General features: G+C 37.2%; 1 protein-coding gene across 2 annotated transcripts; it reads right to left on the reverse strand.

Moving 5' to 3' along the window:
- Window positions 1-836: 836 nt before the first annotated feature.
- gpr84 (G protein-coupled receptor 84) lies at window positions 837-4646 on the reverse strand. 2 transcript variants are annotated; one of them, XM_053499203.1, is made up of 2 exons: window positions 4512-4646; window positions 837-2557 (listed from the first exon to the last, which is right to left on the reverse strand). In XM_053499203.1, exon 2 carries the CDS (start codon window positions 2554-2556, stop codon window positions 1342-1344), a length of 1215 nt encoding a protein of 404 aa, XP_053355178.1. In that variant the 5' UTR covers window position 2557; window positions 4512-4646; the 3' UTR covers window positions 837-1341. The 2 variants fall into 2 exon arrangements, with proteins under 2 accessions (XP_053355178.1, XP_053355177.1); XM_053499202.1 differs by lacking the exon at window positions 4512-4646 and adding an exon at window positions 3747-3841.
- Between the last annotated feature and the right edge of the window lie 9125 nt (window positions 4647-13771).

Below are 13771 nucleotides of genomic sequence, written 5' to 3' on the forward strand. Positions count from 1 at the left end.
TATTATAACTTTATTAGGCATTAATAGATGTTTTAACTTTTTATTTTTTTACATTTTCATACTTTAAAAATTAATAATTTATATAATTAATAGCATTTTTAATATAACTATTTTAAAATGACATTAGTGAGACATTAAATAATTATTATAATACGATACAATAATATGTGGTTTGGTTGCAAATCAATTATGAAAAAAATAGAAAAATAATGAATGTTTTAACATTTTATTGTCAAAAAGTATTACACAAAAATATTCTAAAACATCCAAAATATTAGCAAATTATAAAAAAAAGTAAGGCAAGTTTTAAATGATCAATTTATTTTCTAATTATTATTAGCATTGTAGTACAGCTTTGTTAGTCATTGTTAGATTTTTTTTTAAGTCATTTTTTTTAAACAATCACTGTATTTATAACAAGGAATTGTTACTAACTTTAATGAATTATAAGCATGGTTATAATAATTTATAAATAGTGATCTTGTAAAAAGTTTTTTTTTTACTTATTCATTTAAATTTATTAAAAATTTTATTTCATTCATTGTTTTTGTTTTTTGTTTAAATCAAAATAAAGGTAAATTTCATCCCTTTGGGTTCCATTATAAAAAGGTGGGGAGCACAAACTTTCACATATATGTGTGTTGTTTTGGGGCATCCTACTAAAGAATATTTAATTTTATTTTGTTAAGCCCAGTAGGAATCAACCTGAGGTTACTATTAACTAAAAAAAAAAAAACTATTGTAAAATTTCTAATTCTGTAATAATATGGTAAGGTGCAGGTGTCTGTAAGGAGATTTGCAAATATTATTGACTTGTGATCAGTCTGAGGCAAAAACTGGTTTTATAATTTATTTTAAATGTACAGATTTTAAATATACAGTAGAGATACAAGAATACCTAGACGTTTATTCATACTATATTAAAGACTTTGATATTGAGCCTTTAGTTTATACTTGATCACGTCTTTCTCTAATCGTATCTTTTGGTAAGTAAGGCGTTATGAAAACAACTGGTGCTGCTTGTTTTTAAACCCTACCACTCTTGGCCTAAGCATGGAAGATTCTGTCGAGTCTGAGTTAGCAGTTTTGCTCTGTCCATCATTAGCATTGATTACTATTAGTTATGGTTAATAGAGTCTCTACTCGTATCTTGGCAGAGTTGAAGCAAAGTTCCCGGCAGTGGAGTTGGACACTGATATGGCGAGTCCATGGTGTGGAGTCAGACCAGGTAGTGGAGAGAGCATACACGATAAAGTCCTTCGTTGGTTAGACATTGTAGGAAGAGTTGGATCAGTTCCAGCTTCACCCCCTTGCAAAAATGACTGTTTTTGCTGGCTACATTTATTTTTTTTTCCACAAACACATTATTGGCCACGCTGCTTTGGCCAGAAGGTCCTTATACGCCTGGTTAAACTGGCGGTTCATGGCTGCATACAGCAACGGGTTGATGCAGCTGTTAAGCCACGTGAGGTTTGCACAGAACATATGGACCACCTGTGGAGCTTTGTTTTTTTTATCTGCAATGTTCAGGAGCAGAAAAGGCACAAAGCAACCTACAAAGCACAGGAAGACAGTAAAGCACATCCGGGTTACACGTTTAAACTCGTTGTCTTCTCCCGAGGATGATGCTTTGGCTTGGGTTGCAGCTGGAGTTGGAGCTGCCGCTTTTGGGGAATCCTTTTTTCCATGTGATACCACACTAACAGCATTGGTGTCTCTGGAAATGGTTTGTAGTTCGTTCACACTGGTTTTATTGTGGTCTACCTCAACAGCTTGCCCGCTGAATTCACTGCTCTGAGTCGTTGCAGTCCCGAGTCCAATCCCGCTATCATCCCCTTCCGTGCCTTCGGGTTCAGGCTGTTTGCGCCTTGAGGAGCGTCGACTTGGCCTGTACTTGATCAGTGCTTTTGCAGCAACACGCACCTTCCGGTAGATCAGAAAGTAGAAAAGTCCAACAAAGCCCAACCCTAAAAAGAAGTACATGAACAGCAGGATGGTGGTGTAAGGGCGACCTTTTACACGGTGGAAGCTGCAGGTGCAGACCTGAGGTGCGAAGACGTAGACAGGCCACAAAGGGGCAAAGCTGGCAAGCCCGAGCGCCCAGGAACTCACGAGGAGCACAGCGACACCCTGTTGAGACAACAGCAGCCGAGCGACTTGTGAATTCCGATGAGCAACCACCAGGTATCGACTCACAGCAATGAGACACAATGTAATAATGGACACACTGTTGGACAGGAATAGGAGGAGTCCAAACATTTGACACCAAGTAGCTCCGCCCCTCCAGCGCAGGTGCAGGTAAGAGTCAATGCTCACTGGCTGCAGGATGGTGCAGTAAAGGATGTCAGCCACTGCCAGGTTGACAATGAGGACATTGAAGCGAGTACGCAGACGGGAATCAGTGGTGAAGGCGAGAACGGTCAGGACATTCCCCACAGTTCCCACCACCATAACGATGGAACCCCAGAACACACCGAAGTAGCGGTAACCTTCCACTGAGGGGGAGGCACAGGAAAATGAGTCATTGTCATAGAGATCTGTGGTGTTTAGCAACATCCTGGTGGGAGAAACAGAAGAAATATTAATGCTAGACATTAAGGAAACACACAAGAGTAAATCATAAGAATTTGTAAGGTTCATTAAAGATTCTTTAACATTTTGCAGTCAATCTTAGGTTTAATTCAACTCTGTAAACAATTTACTGTGAGGCTAGTCATAAATAAATAAATAACTTGGATCAAAGGAATGAATATAATATGATTTTTATTAGGGGAAAAAACATAATATTTTAAATAATTTGTTACCAAAATAATTAAGTAAGTTAAAAGTATTTATAATTTTTTATAATAGTATTTATAAACTTTAGAATTATTAATTTTCATATTCAGTAACATCATGGTGCTAATACAAATTTATGTACAATTTCAGAAAAACAAACAAAATGTGTTCTTTAAGGATTTATTGCATCATTAAAGGTTCTAAGATTTCAGTAAAAGATTTTTATCTGGAATTGTTTCCAATTTCATTTGTAACGTTCCTCGAGAAAGATGACTGAAGAACTTTTAACAAATGTGAAATAAAATAATTCAGGACCAACTGACAGAATTCTTATTTTTTTTTAGCTTATCTTTCTCCTGAGCCACTTTTCCTCTGGTGGAGATATAAACCTTATAATGGAATTTTGGATTTTAGTATCAGGGTAATTAGGTTGCTTTAGGCTGTGCATATTGTTGCCCTTTAGACACATTTCTGTGACTTAAAGAGGAAAATAAAATGCTTCATGGCACTGAAACTGTTTCTCATTGCTGAGTATTTTTTTTTCTCCCCAAATCAGCTTTATGCTTCCACACTGAAATAGTTTGGAGTTAAAGCTGGAATTTTACATTGTGAAATCGTGTACTTGCTACAAAAATCATAACGCTAAAAAAATTGTATAGGGAAATAAAAGTATCATTTTTTAAGTAGACCCAAGCTACATGTTGTATCAGCTAACTTTAATGTTACATTTAAAGTAATAAATAAAAAAAGAAACTTTTCTGATATCAAGAAGGTAAAAACCTAAAGTTAAAGAAGAACACTTTGTTCTAAGAGTGTGTACAGCATCTGAGTAAGTGTGCTATACTTCAAATTACTGCTCAGCTCTTCCTGCTTAACATCTAGAACGTGCCTGTGGCTTAACATTAAGCTACTGATCCATGAGTTCTTTAAGGATTTAATTGAAAAATTAAGACACTAAGTAGCCTTACACATCCATGGAGTCATTAAAGACACCAAGCACAAGCACCATAAGATCTTTAAAGGATCTCTCATAGGAACAACTGTAGAACTCTTAAGAAAATCTAGATGATATATATATATATATAGAGAGAGAGAGAGAGAGAGTGAGAGAGAGAGAGTGAGAGAGAGAGAGTGAGAGAGAGAGAGAGAGAGAGAGATTTATAGAATGAACTGATTTTACTACACAATATTTTATTAAGGAAAAGTAATACAAAACTCAAAATCAACTTTTATTTCCTCTTACAAGTGACACTGACTCATTCCGTAACGATGCTGTGAACTGAAGTAGGTTCATTATTTTTAAATTACAGGTTGCTTCAGTTCACAACATTGTTTCGTATTACTTTTCCTTAATAAAATATTCTTTTTGAATATATGTATGTGTTAAGTCACATTAGAGTATCTACTGGACCTGGTGTTCTTAGAGCATGTATTAGTTCTACACTGGCGTTTCGTTCTGTTCTACCTACAACAGAATGTTTTCTTATCAGTAAGGGTTTCAGTAAAGATACTATAAAAGTTAAGCATGTTGTAAAACACTTTTTTTTTTTTTTTTTCCCTCCTTGGTATCCGACTCCAAATTATGGCATCTTGTTAACACCTAGAACACCTGTGATTTAACTAGGCAAGGGTTGATTTTATAAATGAACGTTGACATACAATATTCAATGAAACAACAAAGAAAAACAAAAACTTGAGCAACAACCTAAAGGATAAGAATTGTGACACTTTACCTTTTTCTTCTGTCTTCGGCTCTATATTTATTATTCCCTTCTCCTTTATATGAACTCTTCTCTCAGTGTTCAGCTGTTCGCTGCTTAAATCTCCTCCCACTCGGCTCGTCTTAAGTCATAAAATACAAAGGTGTGTCTCTGTGTGTGTGTGTGTGTGTGTGTGTGTGTGTGTGTGTGTGTGTGTGTGTGTGTGTGTGTGTGCCAGCTCTGTTACTCAATACTGGAAGGAAGTCATGTTGAACATGTGTGCTATTTAGAAAGACTAAATTTTTCCCGGTATGACGGGGGATAAATATTTATAAACACCAAGCTGTCTGTGAAAAACACTTTGAAAGATCTGAATGCTCTTAAAATTTTAAACAAAACACAGCGTGGAGCTGATACTTTGGGCAAATAAAGAAATGAAGATGTAACATTTACAGTACCTTTTCCACTCTGACCTTGTGAGGAAGTTTCTCTAATATTCCATGTCGGCTTTACTCCATTTCCTGTTTCATATAGAAATGCTAGCTTTTTTGTTATAGTCTATTGTATCTTTATTGTAGTTTATAGTATCTTCAAAAGCGAAATTAGTTTTTCCTTAAAAAAAAACAACCAAGTTATGATTTGTCAGCCACTGTAAGTTAAGGTTGAGGTTAGTTGGTCTCTAATCTAGTTCAACCTCTGTATATGTATACACAGGAGATGAACAATGAAACAGGAACGCCTGGTTTTAGACCACAATAATTCATTAGTATGGTGCAGGGCCTCCTTTTGTGGCCATGGTTCGGTAGTCCTTGGCAGTGACGTGCCCATCTAGCACAAGTATTGGGCCTAGGAAATGCCATGATATTGCAGCCCAAACAATCACTGATCCACCCCCATGCTTCACTGTAAGCATGCAACAGTCTGGATGATACGCTTCTGTCGGGTTTCTTTACACCATAACTCTCCCTGATGTGGAAAAGACAGTGAAGGTGGACTCATCAGAGAACAATACATGTTTCACATTGTCCACAGCCCAAGATTTGCTGCTGATCCCCCATGTTGGTGCTGCTGGCACCATTAAAACCGACGTTTGGCATTAGCATGAGTGACCAAAAGTTTGGCTATAGTAACCTGGCCATGTACATTGATCCTGTGGAGTTCCTGATGCACAGTTTTGGTGGAAACCGGAGAGTTGAGGTGCACATTTAATTCTGGGTTAGCACCCAGACATCTCTTTCAGACAGCTTCCTCTTGCATCCACAGTTACTCCTGTTGCATGTGGTTCTCCCTTTTTGGTGATATGCTGACATTACCCTGGATACCGTGGCTCTTGATAGATCACAAAGACTTGCTGCCTTGGTCACAGATGCGCCAGTAAGATGCGCACTAACAATTTGTCCACTTTTAAACTCTGACATGTCACCCATGAAGTTGTTTGAGCAAATATTTTAAGCAGAACTGTGCTATTACTCTGCTAATTAAACCTTCACACACTTACTGGGGAATGTGCAATCAATGAAGATTGGCCACCAGCCTGGTCAAATTTAGCTATGAAATCTCCAACACTAAATTGGCCAGTGTTTTAGTTTTATTGTCCAACCCCTATATATATATATATATATATATATATATATATATATATATATATATATATATATATATATATATTTTTTTTTTTCACAGTATGATATTCAGTGAAATGCTTATATGACCGCTCATGACCTTAAAATCTAAATTTATTAATAAAAAAAATAATTAAGAATAGAAAAACTTAGCTGCAGAGAAAAAAGAAAACAACAAAATATATAATATAGAATAAAAAAAATATATAAAAACTTAGCTGTACAAATATTTAATAATGGCTGTACAAATATAAATACAATAATATGAAATATGAAAATATTAAGCAGCTATGTAAGACTCAGAAAATATAAGTTATTGATGTCCATAATACAGGAGAAGCCTACAAGAAGATTGCAAAGCATTGTCAGCTTGCAGTTTCCACAGTGAGAAATGTAATTAAGAGATGGCAGTTCAGGAGAGCTGTGGAGGTCAAGATGAGATCTGGAAAACCAAAAAAACTCTCGGAGAGAACTGCTCGTATGCTGGACAGAAAGAGAAATCAAAACCCTCATTTGACTGCAAAAAGCCTGCAGGGAGATTTAGCAGACTCAGGAGTGGTGGTCCACCGGTCCACTGTGCAGTGATGCTTGCACAGACAAGACCTTCATGGAAGAGTCAGCAAAAGAAAACCTTACCTGAGTCCCTATCATAAAATCCAACGTCAGAAGTATGTAACAGAACATCTACAGACGCCTGATGCAAACTAGTGCTGTGGACTGATGAAGTTAAAATAGAACTCTTTGGCCACAATCAGCAAAGGCATGTTTGGAGAAAAAAAAGGAGCAGCATTTCATCAAAAGAACACCTTGCCAACTATTAAGCATGGGCGTGGATCTATCGTGCTTTGGGGTTGTGTTGCAGCAAGTCACACAGGAAACATTGCAAGGGTGGAGAAAAGAATGGGTTCCACTAAATACCAGCAAATTCTGGAAAACATCACACCATCTGTAACAAAGCTGAAGCTGAAGAGAGGATGGCTTCTAACACAGGACAATGATCCTAAACATACCTCGAAATCCACTATGGAATACCTCAAGAGACGCAAGCTAAAGTTTTTGGCCATCAAAATCCCTCATTTAAATATCATTGAAAATTTGTGGGTAGATCTTAAAAGAGCTGTGCATGCAAGAAGACCAAAGAATATTACAGAACTAGAAGACTTTTGTGAGGAAGAATAAGAGGAAATCCCAAGTACACGGATTAAAAGACTTTTAGCTGGCTATAAAAAGCGTTTGCAAGCTGTGATATCTGTCAGAGGAGGTGTTTACTGTTCTTCTTGAATTTGCATCCTTCAGGTATACTCTTAATTAAATTTTAGAAAAGTTCCTAAGGTGTTCATTTAGTAGAGTGAAATTAAAATGTTTTCCTGCAAATAATTTAATCATTAAAGTATTTTTTTTAACATTTAACTTAGAGTTTCTGAATGAGTTTAGTTTTTGGAACCTTAATTAACCTTTTAAAGGGTTTTTCCCTTTAAAGTGTGTATTAACTAGTGGCATGGTGGCGTAATGGTTACCACCGTGACCTAATACCCATCATCCAGGGTTAAAGTCACACCTCCAGGTCTGTCTAGATCTGGTGTGTCCGCTGAGAGGTTCCCCAGAATCCCCTGGGATAGGCTCCTAGACAGGCTCCGAGTCCCTGTACAGGATAAGAACTATAGAGAATAGGATGAGTGAGTTAGGGGAAACGTGTATTAACTGGGTTAGTGTGTGGTACAATCTTTTCTTTTTTTTGTAATATATCAAACCGGTCAAGTGTTTAACTTATAACTATAATGTTATTTGAATTCATCGTTCGATCTTTAAGCTTCCAAATTGGTTCATCTTGTAGCCCTTTTTAGATAAGGAAACATTTGGTTATAGCATTTGTTGCAAAAACATCTTAATGGTCCTAAGGCCTAGATCTGAGTCCTAACAACAGGAATCCCTGTGCCATGAAGTTACTTTTGTTGTAAGAACTTGTTTTGTTACTGTGAATTATTCTGAGACTGGTGTGATGTCCCAACTAACAACTTCCCAGTTCACTGCTTTCACCCAAAAGTTCACAATAATCCTAGAAAAGAACCCAGCTTTACCCGTAATTTCTATATTTACATAATAGCACTGTGCACCTGAGCATGAGTCACAAACCTACTGTACTACCAGCTGAACATATTCTCAGTCAATCTAAAGGTTTTATAAACCACTGACTTTACCCACAAAGCTATACTGTTTAGTTTCCCTGAAACTGACCTACAAAAACATCCGAGAAAAAGTATTTAGGTCAGAAAAATGGCCAAAATTTTAATTTCCTCTTACAAGAAGCTATTCCAAAAATTCTTATTTTAAAATACTTTTCATACAAGTTTCAATTGTTAACTTTTATAATAAAAGTATTTTCAACAATGAGCAGTAGTTTTATGTTTCATATAATTAATAGTAAAAGTTTAAAGACTTATTTTATTAATTTATTTCCAATTAATACATAATTTATTTAATTAATTCATTTGTGCAGTATATCAGAACACAGTTCTGTAAAAACTCCCCTTTTTTTCTCTATATAATTCCACTAATGTCTGAGTCTGAGTCAAAGTTACATAATTTTTTATCTATCAAACTGGAAAAACACATACAATGTGTTTGTAGCTACAAGCAATCAGGCTAACATTTTAATGACAATGAGCTTATGGCGTATTTCCTTTAGGTCTGGTTGTAGATTAAACGCACTAATGTGTCTGTGATGAATAATCTAATATGACGATTCTTTATGTAAATTTATGTTTAAGGAAGGACTGCATCATCTGCTTTACATTTAATCTGTAGATATATGCACTTCTCTTTTTTACAGACTTCTCAACAAAAACAGGAATCTGATTATGGGAATCCACAAACCCGAGGAAGTGGTAAAGCTCACTGAGGTCAACACAAACATTTGCCACATTTTTATTAAGTTATCCCCGAGGCAAAGTGGACTATATGGTATGCTTGGATTTTCTAAACTGTTAAACCCTTGGAGATTAATTAGAGTAGTAGAGTAAATTAGTAGAGTAAACCTGTTCTGATTACACCCTGAGTGTGTGTATCACCTGCCTACGTGTGTACAGTACATACTTCACATTAATGCTCATTAGTTTCTAACACTTTTAGGAGTTCAACATTTAGAAAGATAAATATTTTTTATTTAGGTTAGCTGTTGTAATCTAATGACAATCACGCTATCCAGCAAGACTAACAAAATATATATATACTGTATATATTCAGTTCAATTCAATTTTATTTGCATAGCACTTTTTACAATTGGTATTGTCACAAAGCAGCTTTACACAATCAAAAGAATTATTTAAGTTTGTATGGAATGTGAGTGTGTGTGAATCAAAATGGTCAGATAGTCCCTGGTGAGCAAGTCGAGGGTGACAGTGGCAAGGAAAAACTCCTTGAGATGGTAATAGGAAGAAACCTTGAGAGGAACCAGACTCAACAGGGAACGCATCCTCATCTGGGTGAAACAGAGAGCAGGAATTGATCTGCATTCATACTGTGTGTTAGGTGGCAGGCAGTTCAGCATAACAGTTGATGTTAATTGATGTTAAGTGCCAGGGGTAGCTCAGTGGTTAAGGCATTGGACTGTGGTTCGGAAGGTCCTAGGTTCAAAACCCCACAACCACCAAGTTGCCACTGTTGGGCCCTTGAGCAAGGCCCTTAACCCTCAACTGCTCAGGTGTGTAATGAGATAAAAAAAATGTAAGTCGCTCTGGATAAATGCCTGAATGTAAATGTAAATGTTAATATGGAGGCCAGGTAGATCCTGGTAAAATTCCATTCCTGAACTATCGAGCAACTGCAGCCAAGTCAAGTACTCAGAGAAACAGCTGTCAACATCAGTCAAGGCCAGAACCGTCTTCATGGTAGAGTATAAATCGTCCCCAGACACCAGAAACATCCCAAAGAGATGGGATGTCCATGTGACAAGGATGAGTCAGAAAGGTCCAGAGGGCAGAAGGAGTCTGGATCAATGAAAGCTCAGCAACAACATTTGTAGCTCAAGAGAGAGAGGGTGGGAGAGAACAGGAGAGAGGAGTGAAGAAGAGGAGAGAAACAGTTAGGTATGGTCACAGTCACATAATGTATAATGTGAATGTATATTTAGTGTTAAGTGCAAGCAGGAACTCCAGCAGGACTACCGTAACTATAACAACATAACTAAAAGGGAGAGCCAGAAGGAAACATAGACATGAGGGCTCCCTAAGATGTAAAGCAACCAATCACTTTACCGTTAACAAACCTGAGTGATCAATGACAGTGAGGAAGACAGCATCCAAACATACCAGTTCACCTAATACTCTACGTCCATGAGTCCCCCAGATCTGCTCCTTTACCTAAGGCTAATCTATTTATAAAAATGCTTGGCTAAATAAATAGGTTTTTAGCCTGGACTTAAACACTGAGACTGTTTCTGAGTCCCGAACACTATTTGAAAGACTATTCCATAACTTTGGGGCTTTGTAAGAAAAAGCTCCGCCCCCAGCTGTAGTTTTCATAATACGCGGTACTGATAAGCAGCCTGCATCCTTTGATCGAAGTAGGAGTGGCGGATCAGAAGACACTAGCAGTTCCCTCTAGTCACAGATACGGCAGCACGGGACCATTTTATGCTTTATATGTCATAAGTAGTATTTTATTTTAGCATCAATGTGAAATTTCACAGGGAGCCAATGAAGTGAAGATAAGATAGGGGTGATGTGGTCGTATCTTCTGGTTCGAGTGAGGACTCTCGCTGCTGCATTCTGGACTAACCGAAGCTTGTTTATGCACCTAGTTGAACAACCAGACAGTAAGGCGTTACAACAGTCCAACCTAGAGGTGATAAAAGCATGAACTAGTTTTTCTGCATTGTTTAGTGACAATATATTCCCTGGCAATATTTGTGAGGTGAAAGAATATTATCCTGGTGATATTATCTACATGAGCTTCAAATAAAAGACTAGAATCTATAATCACACTGAGGCCTCTTACTATTGCACTAGATAGAACAGAAAGGCCATCTAAAGTTAGAAGAAAGTTAATTAGCATCCAGTCTTTTATATCCTTTACACATTGCTCAACTTTAGCAGTTTTTTCTCATTTGGTTTTGCTGAGACATATAACTGTGTGTCGTCAGCATAACAATGAAAAATAATACAGTACCCTGAGGAAGCATGTAAGGAGAAAAAGGAAGCATGTAAAGAGAAAAAAAGCAGTGGGCCTAAAACTGAACTTAGTGGAACACCAAACTCCACTAGAGGACATGCAGAATAATCACCATTTAAATCTACATACTGATAACGATCGGTCAAATAGAATCTGAGCCAGGAGAGGGCTGTACCCTTAATTCCTACTACATTTTCTAATCTGTGAAGATGCTCTTGTTTGAACATTTGCACGTGCACTTTATGTTGTCTGTAAAATAGTTATACTTAGCTAGTTAGTTTTTGTTAATTTATGTTGTAATTTATCTTAGGTCTCTCTGTCCTGTCTCTGCTAGCCAGCTAACTAGGCCTCTTGGTTAGCTAGTTTAGTGTCTATGTTAATTTATGTTGTAAATTTATGTTGCATGTAGCACCTTGGTCCTGGAGGAACGTTGTTTTGTTTCACTGTGTACTAACTGTATATAGTTGTAATGACAATAAAGCCTACTTGAACTTGAACACTATAATCAACGGTGCCAAAAGCTGCACTGGGGTCGAGTAATACAAGCATAGTTACACAACCCTGATCAGAGGCGAATAGGATGTCATTTACCACTTTAACGAGTGCCGTCTCTGTACTGTGATGAGGCCTAAATCCTGACTGATACAGTTCATGTATGCCATTTCTATGTAGATATGAGCATAGCTGCTTCGCTACTATTTTTACCAGAATCTTAGAGATAAAGGGGAGGTTTGATATTGGCCTGTAATTGGACAGCTGACAGGGGTCGAGGTCAGGTTTCTTAATTATCAGTTTCATAACTGCTAATTTAAAAGATTTTGGAACATAACCAATGCTGAGTGAAAATTTAATTATTCTCAACAGGGGTTCTGTTATTGCTGGTACTATCTGTTTGAGAAAATGTGTCGGTACAGGATCTAATATACAGGTTGATGAATTTGCAGAAGAGATGAGTGAAATTAGTTCATTCTCTTAAAGGGGAGTAAAGTATTCTAGGTTCCGATCTGGCATAGTTAGTTTAACATCTGCATCAATTACATCATCCGGTTTCAAAGCCTCAACTTTATGCCTAATATTTACAATTCCATTATTATGAAAGGTCATGAAGTCCTCACTATTGCACGATGTTGTTGTGGAGATTTCTGCAGTGGTCTTTTTCTGGTTAATTTAGCTACAGTATTACATAAAAATCTAGGATTATTTTTGTTATTTTCTGTAAGAGTACAGAGATATGTTGATCTAGCTACACTAAGAGCTTTTCTATAGTTCAGGATGCTCTCCTTCCATGCTATTTGAAATACTAACAATTTACTTTGACGCCATTTAGGTTTAACTGGGGCTACGTTATCCAAGGTATAATGTAATGTCGACTCTAAATATTCAGTCGCCTGATCGAGTTCTATGGGGTCAGACGGTGATCCAATCAAAGTTGATAACTCTGGGGGATTACTAATAAAACTCTGTGTGGTATTTGCTGTGAATGTATGTTTAATTACGGTAGTTCAGCGCTGTGTAAACAGAACAGACACCGTCTCAATATGATGAACCCTGAGTGATGACTACAGTATATGCAGCTAGCAGACGGTTGGTTTAGCCTGTCTGTCTGCTCTCTGGCCTGGGCTCTGGATTGTCACCCATCAACTAGGCCTCTTCTAAAACTATGCGCTATACTACAGGAAATAAGAGCAACACCTTCCCGAGTGGGATGGACACTGTCCCGCCCTAACAGGCCAGCTTTGCCCTTAAAGGTCTTCCAATTGTCTATGAAGCCCACGTTGTTTTCAGAGCACCACCTGGACATCCAGCGGTTCAGCGACCATAACCTGCTGAAAGCTATGTTGTTCAAATTTTATAACAAACGAGATGAGATGAGATTAAGTTTATGTTCAGATGAGATTCAACTTAATTGTGTCTGTACAGTACATGGTTGGTACAATACAGGGTATCTAACCAGAAGTGCATCTGTTGCAGTGCAAAATAATTTGCATATGTAAACAGTACACAGAGAAGGAGTTATATACAATGAGTGCAATTGATTATAAATGAAAGCAATAAAGGAGGATATTGTATACCATGGTTATGATATTGTGGTTTGAGCAGTTTATATACATGTGCGCATGTTATTGTTATGGGGAGTGCAATGAGTGAGGCTATTATATACACAATGTGTGCAACAGTTATAAATAGTGATGAGTTATAGTTATAAAAATAGCTTGCCTGATGAACCAGTACTCATGACAACCTGGTCCAGATGTGTGGCATGTCTGCTCTTAACACTGTTTCACTTTTTTTAGGGTTTATTGGGGAATTTCGGAAACCCAGCGTTATGTTTAGCACCGTTTCTCTTAGATAAACAGTTTGTGGTTAAGTCCCAGTTATCGTTAAGTTGGAGTGTCTAGTGTGTAGCAACCTGCAAAAAAGTGATCCCTCAACATCTCTTTCTCTAAACTTCACTAAACTTCCACTTCCAGTCATCAACTGGTCTCTTACTGTAAGGGAAGT

Source organism: Clarias gariepinus, chromosome 6 (genome assembly GCF_024256425.1).
Source record: "Clarias gariepinus isolate MV-2021 ecotype Netherlands chromosome 6, CGAR_prim_01v2, whole genome shotgun sequence".
NCBI lineage: Eukaryota > Metazoa > Chordata > Actinopteri > Siluriformes > Clariidae > Clarias > Clarias gariepinus.